Source organism: Trachemys scripta, chromosome 23, assembly GCF_013100865.1.
Source record: "Trachemys scripta elegans isolate TJP31775 chromosome 23, CAS_Tse_1.0, whole genome shotgun sequence".
NCBI classification, from domain to species: domain Eukaryota; kingdom Metazoa; phylum Chordata; order Testudines; family Emydidae; genus Trachemys; species Trachemys scripta.
The window spans coordinates 12,091,901-12,115,955 of NC_048320.1; the positions used below are offsets into that span (position 1 = coordinate 12,091,901).

General features: G+C 48.2%; 2 protein-coding genes across 8 annotated transcripts in view; both read left to right on the plus strand.

Moving 5' to 3' along the window:
* MLLT6 (MLLT6, PHD finger containing) overlaps window positions 1-8,500 on the plus strand; it is a 74,225-nt gene extending 65,725 nt beyond the window's left edge. For all 6 annotated transcript variants that reach the window (XM_034755664.1, XM_034755665.1, XM_034755668.1 and 3 more), the window contains one exon: window positions 877-8,500. In XM_034755664.1, the coding sequence (XP_034611555.1) occupies window positions 877-921 (45 nt within the window). In that variant the 3' untranslated portion in view covers window positions 922-8,500. The remainder of the gene's footprint in view (window positions 1-876) is intronic.
* Window positions 8,501-12,831: 4,331 nt separating this feature from the next.
* CISD3 (CDGSH iron sulfur domain 3) lies at window positions 12,832-21,996 on the plus strand. Of its 2 annotated transcripts, none has more exons than XM_034756102.1 (3): window positions 12,832-12,951; window positions 16,047-16,175; window positions 19,187-21,996. In XM_034756102.1, exons 1-3 carry the CDS (start codon window positions 12,913-12,915, stop codon window positions 19,364-19,366), a joined length of 348 nt encoding a protein of 115 aa, XP_034611993.1. In that variant the 5' UTR covers window positions 12,832-12,912; the 3' UTR covers window positions 19,367-21,996. The 2 variants fall into 2 exon arrangements, with proteins under 2 accessions (XP_034611993.1, XP_034611992.1); XM_034756101.1 differs by having other exon boundaries at window positions 12,834-12,987.
* Window positions 21,997-24,055: the final 2,059 nt, after the last annotated feature.

Here is a 24,055-nt window from a genome sequence, read left to right on the forward strand (position 1 = left end):
ACTAGCATGGCCCTGCAGCTCCTCCTAGGCGGAGGGGCAAGGAGGCTCCGTGCGCTGCCCCACCCCCGCAGCTCCCATTGGCTGTGGTTCGTGGCCAATGGGAGCTGCGCAGCCAGCGTTTGTGGCGGGAGCAGCACGGGGAGCCCACTGGCCCCTCCGCTGCCTAGGAGCTGCAGGGACATGCGGAGCTGGGTAGGAAGCCCCTGCCAGCCCCGCCAACCCTCCCCACCCCAGCACCAGTGGGGTCCCAGGCCATCTCCCCCAGCACCCACGGCGCCCCAGGACCGCCCCCCCAGAGCACCCATGGCCCCCCGCCCAAGTTTTAGTCAGGGGTATATAGTAAAAGTCATGGACAGGTCATGGGCCGTGAATTTTTGTTTACTTCCTGTGACCTGCCCATGACTTTTACTAAAAATTCCCAGGCTCTGACTGTATTGGCTTCAGGGGGATTGCTTTCTTGACACGCAGACACACACACGCAGAGTCAGGGGCACAGAGAAAACAGGATGGTATTGGCTGCTGTCAGAGGCAGGACCCCAGATTTGAGAGGCCAGTGGTGTGATCTGCTATGACAAAGCCCCGTCAAACTCGCCTCCTCCATCCAGCTCTTGCCTTTTAGACAGGGCCTAGCAGGCCCAGCCTGGTGGAGCACTGGGGAGCAAATGCCAGAGTCAAGGAGTCTGTTTAAACTGAGAGTGGGGAGGTCTCCCAATCAAGTGTCTCTGCTGATCTCAGCCTCGGGGAGAAGCGGGCATTCCTCATTCAGGCTGCGTGCCCCAGCAGGGGCAGGCTGGCAGCGTGGCAGGGCTTTCGTTTCTGCTCACTTGCGGGTTGCCGCCTGTCTGATGACTCTCTTCTCCGTGTCTTTTTTTAAAGAGCATGAGTGAAAAGGGAGCTGCTGTCACCCAGGACAAGGGCTAAGGCCTCCCAAGCAGACCAGCGGCCCGCTCTTCTCTGCTACAGGAACACGGCTCTCCGCGGTCACACATTCGGATACTTTAGAGCAATGAGCACAAAGCTTCTGAGAAGGTCTTCCCAACCGTGGGAAGTGCCAGGTGGTGCTTTAGAAGATAACGTGTCTCCGGCCAAGACCTGGTATCGGGTGATCTTCTAAGAGGAGAGATGGGGCAGGGGGAGGTCCCTGCCGGTTTGATCCATGGCGCACTTGCACGAAGCGAAGTTACACTTCTTCTTGCTAAGCAGAGGGCGAGAGTTCGCCTGTGCTCTGACACCTTCCGGCCTCTTCTCCAGTGCGTGTGTGTGTGTGTATGAGTGTGTGCGGGTGTGAGGCCTCCAGGATGGGGCCCTAAACCAAGACCACAGAGTATCCTAGGCCGAGACTGTGGTTGAAGGGTCATCTCTGCTTGTTTTCTGCACAGCATTCAGACAGCTTGCAGCGCTCTCCGGTGGGGGGATGCCAGATACGACGCGGCTGGGAAAGTGGGGCGGGGCCATGGGGGGGCGGGGAGTCAAGATTCTGTCCCATCACATGGGGAAACGAATTGGAATATGAGCTGTGAAAACCCTGCCACAAACCTACAGCAGGGACTTCGCTCCTGCCTGTCGCCTTGTGACCCCCTCAAGGAGATGTTCTGCCCTCGGGAACCACCACATCGCCAGCTCCAAATCCAGCTTGGGAAGCCATGGATGGCAGAGCTCTGGAAGGGGATTGGGCATGAGGGGTGAATGCCACCTTCTTCTTACCCCAGCCACTGTGGTGGGTGTCTCTGCTGAAGATTAACCTTAAAGACACTACTGGGACCTCTACGCCAGCTGCTGGGCCGATGCCGGTTGGTCAGCTGGGTGCTGTCCCTTCCACCTGAGAAGCACACTCCTCCCTCTCACACTCTCTCTCGTTCTGTCCTTCCAAAGTCTACAGGCCCAGCATTACCACTGGAAAAGGGCTAACACCAGTACTGCCCACTGCCCGCCCCGCCGCAGGGGGTGTGTTCTCACCAGGCCGTCTTCTCACGGGGCTAAAACGGCACCAAGGAGGCAGTGGGAGGGAGGGTCTGAAATCTGTTACTTTTGCTTCCTTACCCACCTCCCGAATGTGGCTACTCTGACAAGAACTTTCTCCCCGGTCGCTGGCACTAGCTAGCCCAGGCCCTGGAAATGTGGCCAGTCTTCCCAGCCTAGGGCATTGGATAGCCTCATTGCTTCACGCTGTCTGGTCTTAACTCCACCTTGAGACCTGGTCCTGTGGCAAAGAAACCTGCTTCCTCTAAGGTTGGACAATGCAGGGTTGGGTTTTTTTGAAGGACTGTTCGGGGAGCGGGAATCGGCGTCAAACGTTTGAATTCTCTCTCCCGCCGTTAAATCTGGATCTCTCGGAGGGGGCGGGGGGTCAAGACTCCAGCGACTGGAAACACTGAGAGTCTTAAAAAAGTTTTCAGACCTTACCGGATACAAATGATTTTCAGCACACTCCCACCGCCTCGTCTGGTTTGCACTATTCAAATTTGTCAGCGGTGGGTCTGTGCTGATGCCAGTGGAAAAGCTCATCACCGTTTGACTCCATCTATTAAACCCATTTCACGTTTGTTCTTTGATTTGATTTTAAAGATTGTTGCCCCAATGGTTGAGCAGAACCAACAGCAGAGAGCGTCCCCCCCTCACCCGCCCCAGGGGTCTCGCTTTCTGTTCTGTGAACCGGGCAGAACAATGCTCTCTGTTCGGAAAGCTATTGGGTTGGGGTTTTTTAAGCTATTGTTTAAAAACAAGAAGAAGCTACTGGAAAGACGGAGATGGCAGCTATAAAAGTGAAAATGGGAAAAAAGTAGTTTTGCTCTCATCCTTATGGTCTCTGCAATACCAATAGGAGAGGCTGCAAAATGTGATTTGAGTGAATGTTCCTTCTCTCTCCCCAGCCACCTCCTGAGTGAGTTAAGAATCAAGATGTGCCAAACTTCCATCCGCCTGGTACACGTCACAGCCTGGAACATTGAATTCCGTTTTTCACTCGCCTGATGTTTTTTTTGTTTGCCCCAACCCTGAGTTGCACGATTCTGTGCCTGCACTTTTTTATGTGTAATTTTTTTCCCCTCTGCAAGTGGGGGGCTCCCTCCTGCAAGCCCTCCCCTCACTGGGACAGTGATACAGGGCGCCATGTTCCCACATGCAGATTGGGTGATCTGATGCCGACCTGGCGTGCGCGTGGGAGGATCCAAGTGGGCCCGTGGGATCCCACCCGTGAAAAGCTGCCCGTGCAGAATTGCAATTTCAGAGGCTGGCTGCGCTAAGAACCGGCCCCGAAATATTTTGCCAGCTGCTGTCCTGGGCTGGTTTGTTCCTTTACAGTAGAACTCCAGATCCGGGTTGCCATCTACCCCCCTGTTAGGACAACAGTCCATTAACACGGTGGGGGCAGCGTTTCACTTCCCGGCCCCTTTTTCATTCCAGCCAGTTCTACTCACGATGCAACAAGTTCATTCTCCAGGACAAATGAAAGCGAATCCAAGGAATCTGTTTCCCAACCAGCGTCTCCATTGGTGTTGGTTCCATTCAAGGCCTGGTTCGGTGGATTCCTAGCTACCCCTGTGGGTATTTGACACATATTTTTTTGTTGGCATACAAGCCTCTTAGCTCTAAGGCAGCTTCGTAGATCAGACATGGGCAAGGTTGAGGATAAGAGGAAGGAAGAGACAGATAGCACTTAAAGAAAAGATTTCTCTGGCTTCTTCCAAAAGCACCTGGTCCCTTTAAAGTATGCTCCTTGCCTGGTCCTGTCAGGAGACTAGGATGCGTTAAAGGGCCACTATTAGAAGGTTGACATTAAACTTTGTATCTGCGTGAAAAAGAGGAAGAGGAGAAAAAAAATATAAAAGCTAAAGATTATCTGTGTTTCGGTTGCACTGGGGTACACGGTTCTTTACCCGTTTTAAGGCTAACGTCACATTTAGTATGTTGCATGTGTCCTTTTTTTTTATTATTATTAAATAAAAGAGAAAAAATGTGTATATTTTTGGCAATTTAAGGTAATGTAGCTAAGATATATTTTTTTCACGCTGCTTGACTGTTCTTTATTATAATAAATAATATTAATATTAAAATTGAAGACCTTTTTGATACATTTAGGGTTTCAGATTTTAACTAAGGAAGGGGGTCGTGTGTTGGAGAGGCGAAATATAAAAATATTGTAGTTTCCGTTAAAGCTGCCGACAGTGTCTGAATCATCCGTGTAAAAGGAAAAAATGTTGCTCCTAATTTATTTTAAGGTTCCATTTCTATAGATGTTTTAATAAACGGATTAATCAATTGTTATGGGTTGTTTTAGAGTCCAGTGAGTTAATAGGTTGCTTCTGACCAGCTGAAGCACCTTCTACTGGGGTGTTTATAACCCTCTCTAAGACATGCTATTCATCCTTATGACACCGCTTACGAACTATTGATAAATGAAACCTTACTATAAAGTATGACCAAAATGTTATGTCTGCTAATTGTTAATTTTTTTTAAAAAAAAAAGCTAAGGGTGAATTTTTCAAGTGACGAATGGGGTCTTTGGGGACGTGATCTAAAGCCTGTTGAAATCCCGGGGGGTCTTTTGCATTGATTTACAATGTGTCTTAGACTCTGATTAAAGAAAGCACCTAGGCATATGCTTAAGTCCATCCCTCTGCAGGATGGCGCCTGGACACATTTTAACTTTAAGCAGAGGTGCTGAAGTCCCGTTGACTACAATGGGACTTGAACCCCTGCTTAAGCGCGGTCCTGAATACGGGATGCTTTCCGGGAGCGAGGCCTTTACTGGGGCTAGCTGAGTGCTGACCTCTGAGCTGCCTTGGGCCTGGTTTTCCCAGGCACTCTGCACCCAGGCAGCTCCAGGTGAAGTGCTGGGGAGCTGTGGCTTCTTGGCGTCCTCAGGGGAATCGGATCTGTGGTGTCTTAACCTTGGGAGCTCCAAAATGGAAGCACCCAAAATTAGCACGCAGTCTTGGGAAAGCTTCGGCCTAGTGAACTGATGAGGGGTGCGGGAAAAGAGCATTGTCCCCTAGCAAAGAGGAGTGCAGGTTACTCGTGTGGTCCTGAGATTGCGGGCTTAATCTCACGCCTGGCTGGGGAGGGAGACAGAGCTCCAGAACCTTTGTAGGGGGAGGTGGGGGCAAGACCAAAGTGCCCCCTCCCTCTCCACAGGGCTGCTCCCGCAGTGCGCCAGCTGCCCTCTCTCCTGGTGCCACAGCAGCCCCTGGTGGGCAAAAGGTGTAATTGCGCAGCGCCTCCCCAGCAGAATCTATTATTCTGTTGGGGACATGAATTCTGTACATATGTTTCTTTTGTTAAAAAGTAGGGGGATGGCCCCTTTCCCCACCACCCCCGGTCCAACGCTGGTGGACCAGTCCCCACAGAAGAAAGAGCAGTCGCTACCTGGGCTCGAGATGTCTTTGTAACCAGTCGCGATGGGCCTGAAACCAAACCCTTGCTGCCATAGCTGGCCCTTATGCCTGGTTTTCCAAAGGGGTCCACTTCCAATTAGGCAGTGAAACAAGGTTATACTACGGGCCCTATTGTTCCAAAGAGGCCTGCACGTCAGGTGCTGCGCTCTCTTGAGCTGTGGCTGCTTATCTAGGTGCCTCTAGAAGGACTGGTCTTCTTAGGAAATCTGGTGCTGATGGTGGGGGCAGAGCCTGTGCATATCCAGCCCTGTGTCTGCACAGGACAAACCTCCGGACCTAGACACGCTCTAGTGGGAGGGTAGTTCGGACCCAGACGCTTGTGGTCTCCACGGTGTTCATCCTTCTATGGTACTAATCTAGCCCCCCTTTACCATCTCCCAAGCTGAAATGTATTTTCCCCTCCTAGCACCCCCTTGAGATAGGGCATGGCTATTATCCCCCTTGCACAGATGGGGAAACTGAGGCCCAGAGGTTCAAAGGTATTTTGGCATCTAACCCCCATTAATTTGAATGGGAGCTAGGTGCCTAAATACCCTAGAGGATCTGGGCCAAAGGACTTCCCAAGGATTCACAGAGCGTATGTGAGAGCAGGGAACTGGACCTCATTTTCCTAAGTCCTAGCCACTATATCATCTGTCCTCCTATCCCCAGAGTTTTCCTACTCTCTTCTTTTACATACACACACCCATCCTCTATCACCGCTTTTCATGCTCGCCCATCAAATCCACCATCTTAACTCCAAATGTGTTTTGCCATACGCAGAACTGGGCGCCCGGTCTACACTGCAAAGTTAGGTTGGCCAAACTACATCAGTCAGGGCTGTGAAAAATGTCACGCCCTTTGTGACGTAGTTAAACCAACCTAAGCCCCAGTGTAGACACCGCTAGGTCAATGGAAGAATTCTTCCATCCACCTATCTCCCCCGCAGTGGGTTTATGACAGTGACGGAAGAGCACCTTCCGTTGATGTAGTGAGTGTCTATGCTGCAGGGAAGCAACTGTGCCACTGTGGTGTTTCTAGTGTAGACATACTTTGATTTTTAAACTGATTTAGTTAAACTGGTGCCAAATGCTGTGTGGACACTCTTATTTCAGTTTAAATTAGGAGTAGGCCTACTTTAGGCACAAAGTTGGACCAATGTAACTGAAGGTGTGATCTTATACCGATGTCATAAAACCGCTGTCTTTTTCTTTGTGAACTCTTACTCTTACCTGGCTTACGTCTGTTTAGCTTGCACATGTAAATTTACAGACGCGAGCTCAATCCATACAACTAGTTTTAAACCAATAGAAGGGCATCCATGAGGGTTCTTGCTCCAGTTTAACTAAATCAGCTGTCTGTAGCCGAGGCCTCGGAAATGGATAGCTTGTTTTTCCTGGGATTGTTCCTCCCATATTTCCCCTTCCCGTTTTTTTCTGGGCCGGGGTAAGGTAATTAACAAAAATAGTTTGTGTTTGAAACTCGTTCCAAGAGGTGCCTGAGCTGTGAAACAGAGTTTTGGTTCAAGTCCATCTAAAATGGATCCCACAAGGAAGTCAGTGAGCTGCATTTGCAACATTGGTTTCCCATCTCCGCCAAATGCAATCAACTGGGAGGGCACAAACACCGGGTCACGACTGGGGAAGAAAAATTCCTGGCAATTCTTTCCCCGCAACTATTTTTAAATTTGAAATTTCGTCAGACTTTGAAACAATTGTAACCAGCTTTCGGTGGGCTGAAAAAAATGAGAAGCGAAAAAATTGCAATTTTTGTTTTAAATTTTGAAAATTCATAAATCTCAGGTCCTGGAACAAATGTTTGTTTCACATCTACAGTGGAATTGACAATGGGGTTAGTTAACATGTGAAAACACGACTGAAAATAAAAGCGTAGACCAACGCTAAGGCCTGGGTTTGATCCCAGACATCAAATGCAATAGTCTAGGCCCCGTCTACATCACTAAGGAAATTCAGGCTGGTGTAATCTCCCTGAGGCAGTTACAACAGGGCAAATCCCTAATGTAGATACATTTGCACTGACACAAAAGCAGGTTTATAGCCTCTGCATCTTAATCTGATAATCTAACCAAGTAAACCCTGTCAGGGTATCTGTGGTGTGATTTGCACTGGTGTAGCTACAGCTACAAGCCTGGATGCCTTTGTAGATTATTTTATTTATTTTAGTCAAACACAAATTATTGCATTTGATACAGGGGTGAGTGTGTGAAATCCCATGTGCTGTGTTATACAGGAGGTCAGACTAGATAATCCGATGGTCTCTTCCTAAAATCTAGGAATTACTCTGGGCTTAATTTTTTTGTGAATGTAGACAGGGCCTTATTTGTACATCACATTGCATGCTACAGTCTGTGTCCATCCAAATTTGAGACCCCAGCCAGCTATATCTCCATTGCTGGCAAAAGCCCCAATTCAGGAAAACATATAAGGACATGCTTATCCATCCCTGTTCTGGGAAGCCCTTAAGTGGTTGCTAACCTTTGACTTCAGTGGAAGTCAAACACATCCTTAAAATTAAGCACAAGCACATGGATCACTTGATGATTCCCTGTTCTGTTCGTTCCCTCTGAAGCACCTGGCATTGGCCACTGTCGGAAGACAGGACGCTGGGCTAGATGGACCATTGGTCTGACCCAGCATGGCCGTTTTTATGTTCTTATGCTTAAGCTTAAACTATAAGCAGATATTTGTGTGATTTTTTTTCCTAAAAAAGGTTTTCATTTTAGGTCCAGAGTCATAGCCAGGAGTGTGCTAACTTTCTTATAACGTTTGTATGACTGCCATCAACCAGGCACATTCCATTTTTGCTTGGAGCACGTTCACTGGGATGACAGTCTTTAAAAAAACAAAATCTTTCTATGGACAAAACCCCACTTCCGGTGCTAAATAGCAGTGGAACGTCTTTGACAGAAAACTGCTCCTACTTACCCTTCCTCTGCCGTCGGTGATAAAGGAATTCAGCGGGCCTCATATTCTCTCTGTTGTGTAATATGCAGATAAGAGCGTCTTTGTATCATTCATGTATTTGTACAACCAGAAAATTGTTGCAGTCCTTGTTCTTTTACTAAAAGAGTTCTTTCCAAAAAATAAAAAGTAGGACCAAAAAAAAAAGTGAGTTCTGTATTTGATTTTATTTTTTTTTCACTTAATTGTCGTTTCTGCCACAGCACGAACAGTCCAGGAATAATTATAGCATGGGGTCTGTCCAGCGGGATCTACATCCTATAAAGCATTCCTAGAGAAAGTCTCAACTACTCAGATGCAGCCATCTTTAGAGTGGAGCACAGCAGCTGTTTAACAGTCCACAGCTACACTGCACAAAAGGTGGGTGACCGATCCAATTGAAAGTAAGGGGGGATTTTAGAGAGGCAGAACATAGTTACCCGATTCAGGTTAACACTTCTACTCTTATACGTCTAACTGGAGTTAGAGGATTAATTGCTCTGTGGCTAGGTTATTCCAAAACTGCCAGCTGCTTGGTTTCTTGCAGCTTGTTGGGATGCAGCTGGCCAGTTGGAAACAAGGTTAGATGGACGATGGATTTGATCTGGTACAGCAATTCCTGCTTCTCTTGAGGAAAATGCCTTTGAGGGTCTGTAATAACCACAAGAGGCACTCCTGCCGCAATACACCGCCCCAAACCATACTGGGCCCCACTGGTTCAGTTCTGACGCCGGTCCTGACTCAGGAAAGCACTTGTGCTTAATTCTCATTGGCTTCAATGGGATTTAAACATGCTTAAATGTTGTCCTGTGAGGGAGGGTTTCCTGAATCAGGTAAAAGAGGACTAACTACTAAAGGCCCAGGCCACTTCATCTGTTTCTTTTTTCCCAGCGCTGGGTGATATCGCTAACCCCTCTCTTTGGGGTGAGCGCTCTTGAGAGAAGGACTAGGGCAACAGCAGAGCAATGCCCTGACATGTTTTGTCACCTGATTCCTCTGGAAAATGGCACAGACCAAGCCAACAATCTTCCTGGCCCCTTCAGTGCTTAGCCATCTGCGCAAGTTAAATCATCACAGCTGTCAAAAAGTTACACTTCCCCCAGGGTAAATGTTAAAAAACCAAACCAGAACACCCTTTGACGCTTCAAATAGTCATTGAAGGGAAGTGGCTGAGTCATGGGTAGCAAAGAGGCTAAATTCACTCTTCAGCTCTGATGTTCCGGTTGGGGGAAATCAGCAGAGCTCATGGAAAGCACAATCGGAGGACGCGAAGATGAAATTTTCTCTTGGTTTATTAGGTCAGCAGAATCCCTTCGTGTAACGACAGCCGTGGAGTTCACTGGGCTATTGTATTTAGCAGATATAGCATTACAAAAAAAACACAAAATGACTGCAAAAAAAGGGGGGCATTTCTGTGCCTGGCTCTGACGTAATCCCACATCAGTCTGGATTAAGGGCTCCATTCTAAAATGAACAGTCCAGCCCTGATCCGTAAGCACATTGCTTAGTTTTCAGCTCTTGGTTAGTCCCATGGAAGTCAACAACACAGTGTTCAAGGTCATCCCACTAAGACTGCAACAGAGCTCGGAAAAGAACCCAGGAGTCCTGACTCCCCATCCTATTATTTATTTATCTGTATTTCCCTAGCTCCTAGGATCTCTTATCATGAACCAGGCCCTCCCTGAGCTAGTCACAAACACAGGACAAAAAGCTCCCTGCCAGGGAGGGATAACTCAGTGGTTTGAGCATTGGCCTGCTAAACCCAGGGTTGTGAGTTTAATCCTTGAGGGGGCCATTTAGGGATCTGGGGCAAAAATCTGCCTGGAGATTGGTCCTGCTTTGAGCAGGGGGTTAGAGTAGATGACCTCCTGAGGTCCCTTCCAAGCCTGATATTCTATATTTCTTCTTTCTTTAAAGTCCTTACAATCTAACTTTAAGAAAAGAGGCAACAGATGGAGACATACAGGGGAGTCCACTTATGCTTGAACCAGACCAATGTGCGAATGCTGTGTCAATCAGTTCTGAAGCTAAAGCCGGTCAAATTCCAATGAGAAATAAGCAACCTTCTTTTTTTTTTAACAGTGAAGATGATTAAACATTGGACCAAACTCCAGGGAAGTGGGTGATTCTCCATCTTTTGATGGCTTCAGAGCAAAGCTGGATGCCTGTCTGGAAGATAGTCTTTACTCAGACAAGTTATTGCCCTGGATCCAGGGGAAGTGGGTGACATTCCATGGGTTGTGCTATAGAGGAAGTCAGCCCAGATGAGCCAGGTGGTTCCTTCTGGCCTTTGAAGCTATGACAATACTCCAAGACTCAGAACCCCATAAGAACAGCCAGACTGGGTCAGACCAAAGGTCCATCTAGTCCAGTATCCTGTCTTCTGACAGTGGCCAATGCCAGGTGCCCCAGAGGGAAAGAACAGAACAGGGAATCATCCAGTGATCCATCCTGTAGCGGGGCGGTCACCCGGCTCCAGTTAGGAAGGGGTTAAAAGCAGCCAAGGGAGGCTGGTTGGGTAGCCAGCCACAGGTGTGGTTGCACCCAATTAGGGCACAGCTGGTCCGGATAAAAGGGCAGGCTGAGGACAGAGAGGACTAGGTTGCTGGGGGAGTTCAAGCAGGGCATCTGAGGCAGAGTCGGGCTGGGGCGCTCTGGCCTGGTGAGTCCCCAGCCTGAGGCCTTGCTAAAGGCCAGGGGAGGTACCAGGGCTGCAGGGAGGCAGCTGGGGCTGGAAAGGCAGCCAGGCCAACCCTTGCCAAAGATGAGTGGTCACTTCAGACTGTAGTTTGCCCCTGAGAGGGTCTTTGAGGGAACCAACAAGCATGTGGACAAGGGGGATCCAGTGGATATAGTGTATTTAGATTTTCAGACAAGGTCCCTCACCAAAGACTCTTAAGCAAAAAAAGCTGTCATGGGATAAGAGGGAAGGTTCTCTCGTGGATTGGTAACTGGTTAAAAGATAGGAAACAAAGGGTGGGAATAAATGGTCAGTTTTCAGAATGGAGAGAGGTAAATAGGGGTGTCCTCCAGGGATCTGTACTGGGCCCAGTCCTATTCAACATATTCATGAATGATCTGGAAACAGTGAGGTGGCAAAATTTGCAGATGATACAAAACTACTCAAGAGAGTTAAGTCCCAGGCAGACTGCGAAGAGCTACAAAAGGATCTCACAAAACTGGGTGACTGGGCAACAACATGGCAGATGAAATTTAATGTTGATAAATGCAAAGTAATTCACATTGGGAAACATAATCCTAACTCTACATACAATGATGGGGTCTAAATTAGCTGTTACCGCTCAAGAAAGATCTTGGAGTCATTGTGGAGAGTTCTCTGAAATCATCCATTCAATGTGCAGTGGCAGTCAAAAAAGCGAACAAAAGGTTGGGAATCATCAAGAAAGGGGTAGATAATAAGACAGAAAATATCATATTGCCTCTATATAAATCCATGGCACACCCACACCTTGAATACGGCCTGCAGATGTGGTTACCCCATTTCAAAAAGGCTATATTGGAATTGGAAAAGGTTCAGAAAAGGGCAACAAAAATTATTACGGCTATGGAACGGCTTCTGTATGAGGAGAGATTAATAAGGCTGGGAATTTTCAGCTTAGAAAAGAGGCGACTAAGGGGGGATAGGATAAAGGTCTATACAATCATGAGTGGTATAGAGAATGTAAATAAGGAAGTGTTATTTATTCCTCATAATACAAGAACAAGGGGCCACCAAATGAAATGAATAGGTAGCAGGTTTAAAACAAACACAAGAAAGTATTTCTTTCACACAACGCACTGTCAACCTCTGGAACTCCTTGCCAGAGGGTGTTGTGAAGGCCAATACTACCACGGGGTTCAAAAGGGAGCTAGATAGATGCACTGAAGATAGGTCCATCAATGGCTATTTGCCAGGATGGGCAGGAATGGCTGTGTGTGGATGGAGGAGCCTTCATGGTAGGCACCCAACTTTGCAAAAGCCCACCTACGAGTTTCGGGTGCCCCTCCTAACTGGGCCAGCAGTTGCACCAGGGGCTGTCCAAGGGTGAAGTGAGCCAGACGCAATCCCCATCAGCCCAAGCCTCCGCTGCCGGGAGGAGTTCCTAAAAACCTCCTGCGGTCTCGGCAGCTCCTCACTGGGGTTGTGGGCAGCCCTTTCCCGGAGGCAGCAAGACCTGCACCTGAAGGGAAGCTCCCCCAGCGAGGCTCGCTCCATTAGCAGCCTGAAGCCCAGAGGAAGTGAGCTCAGCTGAGGCTGGGGTGGGGGGGTCCACACTGCAAAAGGGGTGCAGAGGGGGAGCTTCCAAGCCCGCGCCCTTGCAACAGGCTGGCTGTATTGCATTGCAACAGGCTGGCTGCATTGCATTGCATCGCACACGACATTGCATTGCAACGGGCTGGCTGCATTAGAGGGCCGGTGCACCGGGACGCCCGCCGTGCACAAAGGTGGAACCCTTCTGCCGCTCGCCCAGCTCCCCGGCTGCAAACCGGCCCGGCATTGCCTGCGCCTTCCGGCGGGGCGGAGCTGGGCTGCGGGGAAGGTGACCGGGCAGCCCGCTGCGCGCCCCCGCTCAGCCAGCATGCCGGCGCTGCAGAGACCGGCTGCTCTTGTGACACTGGTGAGCGGAGCCTGCGCGAGGGCGGCGGGCTGCTGGGTAAGCGCACGGGGCAGAGGCTGGGGCAGGGCGGCGGGTGGATCTTTAGGGGGCGGGAAAAGAGGGAACCCCCCTCAATTAGCCCCCTAACTCCCCTCTTTTTCGTGTTTTCCCAGGGGGTTCCCCATGTGCCAGAGGGGTGGGCTTTAGCCTAGACTGAAAAGTGTGTGTGTCATCCTGGCAAAACAACCCCCCCTTGCCTGCCCTTCACCCATCATTAGGGATTATTTGATTAATGAGGTTTACTAGGCTAGGGACACCCCCCCCCCCAGACCCACCATGGTACCGTGCAGGGTGCAAACACACCTCAAACTTAGGTCAGCCTCCCTGGGTCGCTCAGGGGTGTGAATTGTTCACACCCGAGGCCTGGGCTCCGTGGTTGACGTAAGTTGCCCTGGCCTTGGCCTATCTGTGCGTGTGTCTACACTCAGATTTCTTTCCGGCCAGCCCGAGTGCCTTGTTACGGCGATGCAGTAAAAAAAAAACCACCTCCCCGAATGGTGGGGTCAACCTACTGAGGTCAAGGCAGACCCAATGTAAACACTGCATAACCTGTGTCAGCCCTAGCAGTCCTCCAGCAGCTGTCTAGGGTGACCAGACAGCAAATATGAAAAATCAGGACAGTGTTATAGGAGCCTATATAAGAAAAAAAAACCCAAAATCGGGACATCTGGTCACCGTACAGCTGTTCCACAATGCCCCGTTCCCTGAGACAGCAAGAGGTGTAGTTAAGACAGCCGAAGCCCAGGGTAGTCACCGCCGGTGGACAGAAGAATTCTTCCATTGACCCAGGGGATGGATTTACTACAGGGATAGTAAATAGCTGTAGCGAGTAGCGGCAGTGCTTGAGTGTAGACATACCCTCAGGGTACATCTATGCTGTGAGTTGGGGGTGTGATTCCTGAGGAGAACCACCCCGCTTGCTGAGAAGCAGCTAGTGGGCTAAAAATGGAGTGTAGCCACAGAGGCATGAGCTGCAGGAGGGGCTATACGGCATTTCAGACAGGTCCGTACTTGGTGCGGCTAGCGGCCTCTCCCACCACTCGCTCCGTTGCAGCTACACTCTTGTTTGTTATGCACTAGTGCCATCCAAGCTAGCATGAGGACGTCGAGCTGGGGATTTATGCATCCAATCCAGCTCGAAGCATAGACATATCTTACATGAAAAAGCTAGACAAAGTGTGGGAGAAAGGGCTGGAGCGCGCTTTACCATGGGGATGGAGGGGGGAAATTAATTGTGCTTTGCTCGCCTGTCAAAACAAAAACATACCCCCTTTCCCCTACAACAGCACTCTCCTAGAGCAAATGGAGGAGTAAACTATTGGCTGAGACCCATATCGAAACTGATGATAAACTTCTTGTAATATAATAACTAGCTCTTTTTATCTGTATTGCTCAAAGCACTTGACAAAGGAAGTCTCAGTGTCATTATCCCCATTTTACAGATGGGGAAACTGAGGCACGGGGACGGGAAATGGCTTGCCTAAGGTCATATGGCAGAGCCAAGAATAGAACCCCAATCTCCTATCCACCAGGTCATACTGCTCTGAAGGGAGATCAGCATTTCTCTAGGGGTGGGGTTTGTATAAGCCCCAAAGGCCTTGATCTTGCAAACACTGATGCCCATGCAATGACTTAAGAGCACAAGATCGATTCACTTTCAGCAGGATTTGTGCTGCTAAGGTATTTGGAGTTGAAAAATCTCTGCCTATGATATATAACATGTATGTATGTGGTCGTCTGGTGTTTATTGTATGTGGTATGTATGTATGGTATAGACTACTTTGGTGTTTGTTGTAGGTATTACTCCTTTATATTTAAAACACCAACAATACATAACTTTAAAAAGCTACCTCTACAAAAAATCAGATAACCCTCAACCTCCCAATTCCTTGATTTAGTTATTCTTTAAATCCAATGATTTTTAAATGCATAGCAACACCGAGGATCTGATCCCTCTGCCACCCTGGCTTGGTAAGTCCTTTGCACCGGTGTCGAGTGGGTATACAATGCTAGCAGAGCAGGGCGGTGCGGAAATCAAGCTGTGCAATGAGAGTCCGGCTCTTTGGGGAGCTGGTGGCGGGCTTATAAATTCAGTGATTATTTCTGTGACTAGAGGCCCCCACAAAGGTCAAGGGCGCGTTGTGCTGGGCGCTGCCCAGACACACAGTGAGAGACAGTCCCTGCCTCAAAAAGCTTCCAGTTGAAATAGACTAGACGCAGCAGGGATGGGAGGGAAAGCGGCACAGAAAGGCAGAGCCGAGACTAACCCAGCTCTCCTGAGCTTTAGACTGGACCGGTCTGTTGTCTGGCTGGTGAGAGATCAACATTTAAAGAAGAGACACTATTAAGTTGAGAAGACTCAAAAGTGCTTCTCTGCTGAGGCAAATATGATCTCTTAATCCAGCCTGGAGTGTGTTTTCCTCCTCTCGCAGCCCCACTGCTTGTTTCCTGGCTCTGCACGTGGTGGGAAAAGGAGTTTATTACTTTCGAGAAGCTCAGGCTAATAAACCCCTTTCCCAAGCCGTTAGCGCTTCAGGCATCATAAAACTGCTAATGTCACTGGCAGTAAAATATGTATATTTTAAATCTGCGGGATGTCTTGACATAAGAAAACATTTTGCTATGGCATCTCCCACCGATAACAGAAAAACCCGGTTAATCTCGCTCTATGGGAACATATACACCCTAATATTACAGTAGCCTCAGCTGCAACTGGGGCCTCGGGGTGCTAGGTGCTGTACAGACACAGCGCAAGAGACATTCCCTGCCCCAAAGAACTTATAGTAAATAGACAAGACAAAGGGTAGGAAGGGAAACAAGCACAGAAGAGCCAGAAGTAGAACCCGGCTCTCCTGATTCCCAGTCCAGTGCCCTAGGCAGTAGACTGGCTACCCCCTATCGTTATGCTCCTGGCTTAGATTTTTAGTTTCACCCAGTCCTCAGGTGTTACGCACAATGAGATCTTATAAAAACAAGATTCCCCGGCTGAGTTTAACCTAATAGGACACATCCTTTACAGCAGATCTCTGTCCCTGACCGAATCTCCTCCTCCACAGGTAAGGAGTTCTTCAGGTACCTCTTCGTCCCCTTCCCGGCCAGCAATTGCAGCCAAACACCCATACCAAGTGGATTTGAAGGCAGGAAAGCGTTACGCGTGGTGTGCCTGTGGCCACAGCAAGAAACAGGTAACTTCCAAAATCATTGTGGTTTAGGGTGACCAGACAGCAAGTGTGAAAAATCAGGACAGGGGGTGGGGGGGTAATAGGATTCTATATAAGAAAAAGACCCAAAAATCGGGACTGTCCCTATAAAATCGGGACATCTGGTCACCCTATTGTGGTTTCTCCTTCATGTCCACTCTCCCCGAGCTTCTTAGCAATTCACCCAGCTCAGAAGCATTTTTCATTGGCCTACATGACCTCCTTCAGCATTCATGCAAAACTCTGAAGACTATGGGACTTCCATACACCCGTTTCACCTAGTCCAAGGTCTTGCTTCCAACACCAGCTGCTTCAGAGGAAGGAACAAGAAATACCTCCCCCTAGTGGACATGTTTGGGATAACCTAGTTGTCACCCTAGCTCCTATCAGTTCTAATTGCCTTGTGCCATGAAGCTGAACATGATTATATTAAAATATATGTTTTAAATTATCTTTAAGTAACTGTCCCATGGTTGAAGCTGGTGGTAGCTAAAGACAAGGTGTTCTCAGGATCGGGCCCTTGCCTCTGCAAGGCGCTCCTAATGGAAATATTTTGAAGCCTAAAATGCAGCCCCATTTTAGCATAATTTCGCCCAGCTGTGAGCTATGACGTGCGGAGGCACTGAGCCATCTGGCTAGATACTCGCCTTTCTCTGCCCTTTTAAAGCCGGGGTCTGTAGGAAACCAGGGTCTGTTTGCTGCTCTGATTTGGAGATTGCCGACGTCCCAAATTCCAGGTGCATCCAGACACTGCACTGAAAGGCAACAAGTGAAATACTTGATAATTAGTTAGGGAGAGGCAGCTTCACACCCACTGCTGGCCATACTGGGTCAAACCAATGGTCATCTAGCCCAGTATCCTGTCTCTAGCAGTCGCTGGTGCCAGCCGGTTCAGAGAGAGTGAACAGAACGGAGCAATCTCGAGTGAGCCATCCCCTGTCGTCCAGCCCCAGTTTCTGGCATTTGGAGGTTTAGGGACACCCAGAGCATGGGGTTGCATCCCTGATCATCTTGTCTAGTAGCCCTTGATGGACCTGTCCTCCATGAACTCATCTAATTATTTTTTGAACCCAGTTATACTTTTGGCCTTTACAACGTCCCCTGGCAACAAGTTCCACCGGTTGACTGTGCGTTGTGTGAAGAAGTACTTCCTTTTGTTGCTTTTTAACCTGCTACCTGTTAATTTCATCGGGGGCCCCCTAGCTCGTGTGTTATTTGGAGAGCTAAACAACACTTCCCTATTCACTTCCCCCCCCCAGTCATGATTTTACAGACCTCTCTCATATCCCCCCTTAGTCGTCTCTTTTCTAAGTTGAACAATCCCAGGCTTATTTATCTCTCCTCATAGGGAAGCGGTTCCATCCCCCTCCTCATTTTTGTTGCCCTTCTCTGCACCTTTTCCAGTTCCAATATCTCTTTTTTTGAGATGAGGCGACCAGAACTGTACCCTGCATTCAAGATGGGGATGTACCATGGATTTATATAGTGACAGTATGATATTTTCTGTTTTATTATCTATCCCTTTCCTAATGGTTCCCAACATTCTGTTCACTTTTTTGACTGCCGCTGCGCACTGAGCAGATGTTTTCAGGGAGCGATCCACCATGACTCCAAGATCTTTCTTGAGTGGTAAAACAGCTAATTTAGATCCCACCATTGTGTGTGTGTGTGTAGTTGGGATTATTTTTTTCCAATGTGCATTACTTTGCTTGGGACAGTTCTTATTATTTATGTGATATTAGCCTCTAATGGCCCCCGTCAGGATCACTGTGTGTTTATACCGTGCAACCCTTCTCATCAAGTGCAGGAAGTTAAAATCTAAAGAGTAATAAATGCATTTAAGTTTATTCCCTTCTGATCCCCTCTGCCTGTGAACGCTCATGTTGGTGTTTACAAGCAGACAGCAACCATAAATGGGAGTCACCTCTCAACTATCCCATTCTCCCTCTGGACATTACACTTCCTAATAGGAACATCTCCCTGTCCACCTGTGTCAGTTGGTATCTCTCCCACTTGGAGAAATACCTGTTTTGTAGGGGGAGTGAAGAGGTTTCGGCTATAGTGTTTCCTTTAAATCCTGGAATAATGGAAGAGTCAATCAGGTTTATTATTATGCAGAAGCGGAAGGCCTGATTTGGCAGATAACTGGAGTATGATGTGCAACACATATGGAGCCTAAATACTTTATTGATCAGGTGTATTACGGTAGCACCAAGAAGCACCAGGCATGGTGTGAGATGCTGTACAAACACAGAACATAAAGACAGTCCCTACCCCAAAGAGCTGACAGTCTGTCTGAGACAAGAGGGGTTGAAAGAAAGGTCAGGTTTGACCCATTTGTAACGTTCTGTCAGGCTGTGGGGAAAATGCCTCCTGTTTAGTGATCCTCCCTCGTACAAAATCCAGCAGGTGAAATTAATGTCATGACGTGTTGTGAGCTGCATTGTCACCGATCATCTGGCTCTCTGTATACTGAGGGGGGCCTAAAACACTGACGCTTCCTCGGCTATCTTTTGGTGATCTCTGCTGGTGTGGGGGAAGGAAAGCATAGGAGAAAATGGGGAGGCCAGTATTGATTCTCCTCTTGCTTGGAAATGCAAACAGATCTTTACCTGATATGGGGCAGACTGGATCTCCGGCTCCTCCTAAGAGGAAGGATGGACCAGTGGTTTGGGCACTTATCTGAGATGCAGGAGACCTGGCTTCAATTCTTTTCCCTGCGCCAGATTTCCTGTGTGGCCATGGGCATGTCACTTAGTCGCTCTGTGCCTCAGTTTCCCCATCTGTGCTCGGCCCTCCAGGGGCTGGAAGAGAAATACATTAAAGATTCTGAGGTGCTCAGGTAGAATGGTGATGGGGGGCTGAATAAATACCTGAGCTAGATAGAGCTAATCCAGCTCCGTGAAACGGTCTCTCCTTCCCAGCAGCCCTGCCACACCCCTCGTTGCACAGTGGCGCCAAGTAAAACCACTGCTTTGTTTTCTTTTGCTCTACAGCCTTTCTGTGATGGATCCCATAAAACAGCAGCCCCAGATCTCTCACCCCTGAGGTTCCAGCTGGAGGAGGCCAAGAGCGCCTGGCTGTGTGGGTGCAAACACACCAAATCCCCTCCTTACTGTGATGGCACCCACAAGGAGGAGTTCATTCAGAAAGCAGAGGTCCCTGGGAAGCCTTGATGGGGGGCTTCCTATCCTGACACAAGCGGGGGGGCCCTTGCAGCCTGTTTCGAGGGGTGGGGGGGGCTGTAGGAATGGGAAGATGTTCAGGCTTTCAATGTTCTCTGGTGTATTGGATCAAGTTGTCCGAACAGCTCCAGGTTCCGTTCTACTTTCCCTGTAAATGAAGTTCTGTACAGACCAGGCCAGTCAAACACAGGGGCACTGGGCTGGCGGCTTCATCCAGCTGCCAAGAAGGATCAAATAAAAGCGACAAGGCCTTTTTCACGTTGCTGGCACAAAGAGAAAGATGGGTTTAGTCTGCATTGTTGCAGCTCCATGTTATAAAATAACTCCCAGCATTACAAAAACAGAGCCAGCTGGGTGGGTAATACATAGATTCTCTGCAAAGAAACTTCCAGCCCATGGGAGCAAATGGGATCCCAATGCACAGCTGTTGTAGGAGGAAAACTGCGTATCATGATCTATCACCAGCTCCTCTGGACTGTCCCCGCAGCCTTTGTAAACCGTAAAAAAAAATGAGGAACTCTGTTGGCTTCAGATTAGCGAGCCTGACGCTCATATCAGCCCAGCTGTTCCCGTTTGCCTTGTCCCCAGCCTGATTGTAGCTGGATCCGGATTCTTCAATGACTTTGTTTTCAGTTGAGGCTGAAGATTTCCCACCCCGACCCCAATTGAATTATTCCTCATTGAGCTGGCACTTGATGTCTCATGGAAGTAAAGTGAAGCACGTACCCAAGTGGTTGCAGGATCAGGGCCCAATTGTTTACGTTAAAGGTGGTCTGCAAAGGGAAAAAATAGGCTTGTGTGGTTTTTCTTCTTTCTGATGGATAAAAAGAACCAGAAGAATTGGGAGGTTTGGGCTTGGAAAGGATGGATTTTTTTTTTCCTTCTCTGCTTGCCTCTTTCGTCAGGGATGTCCAGTTTTGTGTAGTTCTCTGTTTCTGGTGGCAGATTCCCCGGAGGACTCAAAGATGCGGATTGGGAATTTTCTCAGCCCTCCAACAGAAGGAGTGTCAAAGCCTTTCAAAGAGATTTTATTTGTGAACTCCTTTTCCCTCAAAACTTCGAAAGCCCCACCGTTTTAAGCAGTTGGACTGAAAACCGTCAGGACTTCCCTTCTGAATGAAATGACGTGTCACTTCCTTGCTATCCGCCATAAACCTCCAAGTTCAAGTTTTCCATAGACTCTCCCAGGAAAGACAAGAACTGAATTTTTAAGGCCTTGTCTACACACACCCAAGTTGTATCAGTTTAACTATATGGGTGGATCCATTTATACTGGTATAAAAATGCTTATACTGGTAGAACTATTTCCCATATGGGAAGGGGAATAAGTTATGCTTGTGAAAGGCACTTTTGTATACCAGTGTAACTGCTAGAGATTGTATTGGTATAACTATATTGGTTAAAAAAAAAATCATACCCTTCAGTGTACCTAGTTATACAGGTATAAAATCTGTGTGTAGCCAAGGCCTTAATATATACAAAACAAGCAGAAGAAAAAGTAAAAAAAAAAGCAACTTTTCAGGCCTTCTTAACTCATAATCAGGAAGCAAAAAAACCACATTTCTTTTTCTTTACAGGTCATTTTTTAACAGTCAAATTGCTCTTTCCTCTCCTGTCTTTGTTCTCACAAGGGGTTTCTTACAAGGCAGCTGTTTTTGCTGTAACTGACAAACCTCCACTTTTTTGTTGACCTCTGTTTAGGCACGACGGGTAAAAATTTTCTAAAATGCCTACGTCGCTGGAATTCAATGGGACTTAGGCGCAGATCCTCAAAGATATTTAGGCACCTACCTCCCGTTGAAATCAACGGGAGTTAGGCATTTAAACGCCTTTGGAGAATCTGACCTTATTGCTGATCTACACAGAAAGTTGTACCAGTTTGACAAAAGATATGATTTAAACTAGCACCGTTTTGTCTGTGGAACAAAACTGGTTTATGTTGCTTTAGCTTGTGCATCCTAAAAGGTGAGGAGAGTGTCCACACACCAGCTTGCATCAGTTTAATTAGAGCAGTATACAAGTTCAACCAGTGCTGCTTGTGTGTGTGGGCACAAGGGCTAAGCCACTGAGGCGCTTTTAAACCTTTAACCCCGCAAGTCTGGTTCTCTTGCACGCGTGTAAATGACGGTGTAGCAAACAAGGGATCCGAGTGACGTGGTTGGAACCCGGATCAGAATGGCCGTGTTTCACGCTGGTTTTAGACTCGTGTGAATGATGGTATGAATCGCCAGGGCCATGGAAAATTAGACCCTGCTTAATTAGCCAAACATTCAGAATAGAAGATGCGCGCGGTACATCTGAATGGCGTTTTTCTATCAGGCCCTCTGAGTCGGTTTATCTGGAAACCAGAGGAGGTTATTTCTGCCCATGTACAAGGGCAATTGCTCCTGTAACAGACTGCCATTATGGGGGAGTTCTTCGCACAAACCCCAGAGACTTCCAGATGCTGCCATAACAATAAACCAAACCCGGTTGTCATGCAGAGACGCGACTTGTTCTTCTACCATAGTGTCCGCTCTAACAACTCAGGTGGTCGGGGCTTCAAGAGATTGCAAGGGACCCCCGTTTCTCTTGAATGGTTGTTTTGATTATGAAACGGTTAATAAAATATTGACATCCAGCTAGATGGCTCTGCGTCTTTCATTTAAAAAAAAAATTCCCAGCCCCTGTGGGTTCCCCCTCCCAGCCTTACTCCAGTGGGGTCTGGTTGGGGGAAGGGAGAAGCCTGCTTTTAACGTTAGCAATGCAAAGAGGGTTTGGAAAAGCTATCTTCCCTTGGAGTGTGAATTACACCAGAGGAAGGAACACCTGTGCTTGTCTGGGGATCAGTTTTTCCAACTTGCCTCTCCTAATAATCCCTCTACCTGTCCAGAAATCGCTGTTGGTAGATATTAGACACAGATGAAGTAGATCACCTGGATAGGTCATTAGTGGGGATTGAACCCTAAATCTCTGGATCTAAAACCATGAACTGCGACGCTTTGAGCCAAATAAACAAATCTATTCGCCTGGAGGCAGTATCAGACTCATGGACCCCATACCTGGTCCAGCCAGTAGAAGGAGACAGAGACCCACACTGTCGGTCTTATCTTGGTGTCAGTCCAGAGTGACTTCGTTTGAGTTGCCTCAGGTAGAAACAGATCAGGATCTGGTCCCTTCTCCTGTGATCACTCCCTGGTTGCTTTACCTTCAGCTAAAGGCAGTGGATTGATTTTTCTGCCCCCCGTCCTGTCCCTATCCCTATCAAACCAGATTATTTTCTCTCCAAAAATAAGTTGCAATATTGTGGAGAGGAAAGAACCCGCTTTAAACAAAAAAAAGACCTCGAAGAGCAGAGCCCTGAATGCTCTGGACAAACGAACCTGCAAGGTGGGGTTGGTTTGGGGCTAGTGACAAAGACTTAATTAGCATCACAGAGCTGTCAGGCCCCTCAACAGAAGCCAGTGGACATTTTGAAGGGGGATTTTAGGATGGCTGCGGAAGATTCACACACACTTCACCCAGCCGGGAGATTCCTCCCCATGCCCACACCAGCTGGTGCCAGCTCAGCGAGGAAAGGGAGCCATTCACAGAGCTGGCTCGCCTCTCATGCTAGGCGCTAAGTCTTCCCCAGTGGCACAGCAGAGACCTGCAGTCGGTGGGTTGCTTTCCAGCCTCCGGATCTCACCTGAAATGCAGCCCGCCGGCCAAACAACCGGGCGGTCTTGTCCGCTGCAAGATTTCCTGCCAGGGCAGACAGAGCCAGGAGTCTCCAGGGGGCTTTCCTGCGCCTCCGGCTAGGAAAACCTTGCAGCAGCCGAGAGAAAACTGAAGCTTTGAAGAAAACAGCCTCAATTTTGGCTTCATTAACAAAGATCCCCCCACGTGGGAATAATGGAATCCCAACCGAAGCCAATAAGGTGCCCGGGTAATTTGCTTGTTTCTGCCCTGGCTTCTCTCGAACCTGGGACACCATGTTTGCTTTTTAAATTAAAAAACAATGTTTATTTTGCTTTTCCCCCTTTACCTCCAAAGACTCTGGTTGGGACAGAACTCAGATCTGCCTGTTGCAGAAGTGAATAAACTAACTTCCCATCCACCCCTAAAGGTTTGTGTTTCAGTAGCTGCCAGGCCAGAAAGAAAAAGAAATCGAGTTCTCTCTCCACCGGGAATCCCCCTAATAATCCTTGTTCCCCTCTCGCCCCCATAACAAGTGGCGAGAGGGGTCCCTTTAAGAGGCCCATGCGTGCTCTGAGCTTGTCTCCAATGTCTAGACACCTGCCTCCCTGTCAGTTCTTCAGAAGCCTGGTTCTGCAGCCAGAAGCCATTGGTGGCTTGTGTCTTTAAGCACGTCCACCCCTCTGACGAGACAGCAGCTAGCCCCCCGGTCAGGTATTGTGCCTATAAAGGGGGGTTTACATTTGTACCTGAAATTAACAAGCAGATCACTTGGGACGTTTAAGGTAGGAGGCAAACCATGAGTTGTGTTGGGAAAAAATTAATAGTGGGAGGAAGGGAAAGGGGAGAAGTCAAGCCCTCGCTATACAACTTGCCTGGCTCTATTGATGGGAAGATGATGCACACCAAATAATCTACTCGTTTAAAAAATATCGATTCGCGTTTGGATTTGTCCTTTGCGAATAGCAACAGAGGGTCCTGTGGCACCTTTAAGACTAACAGAAGTATTGGGAGCATAAGCTT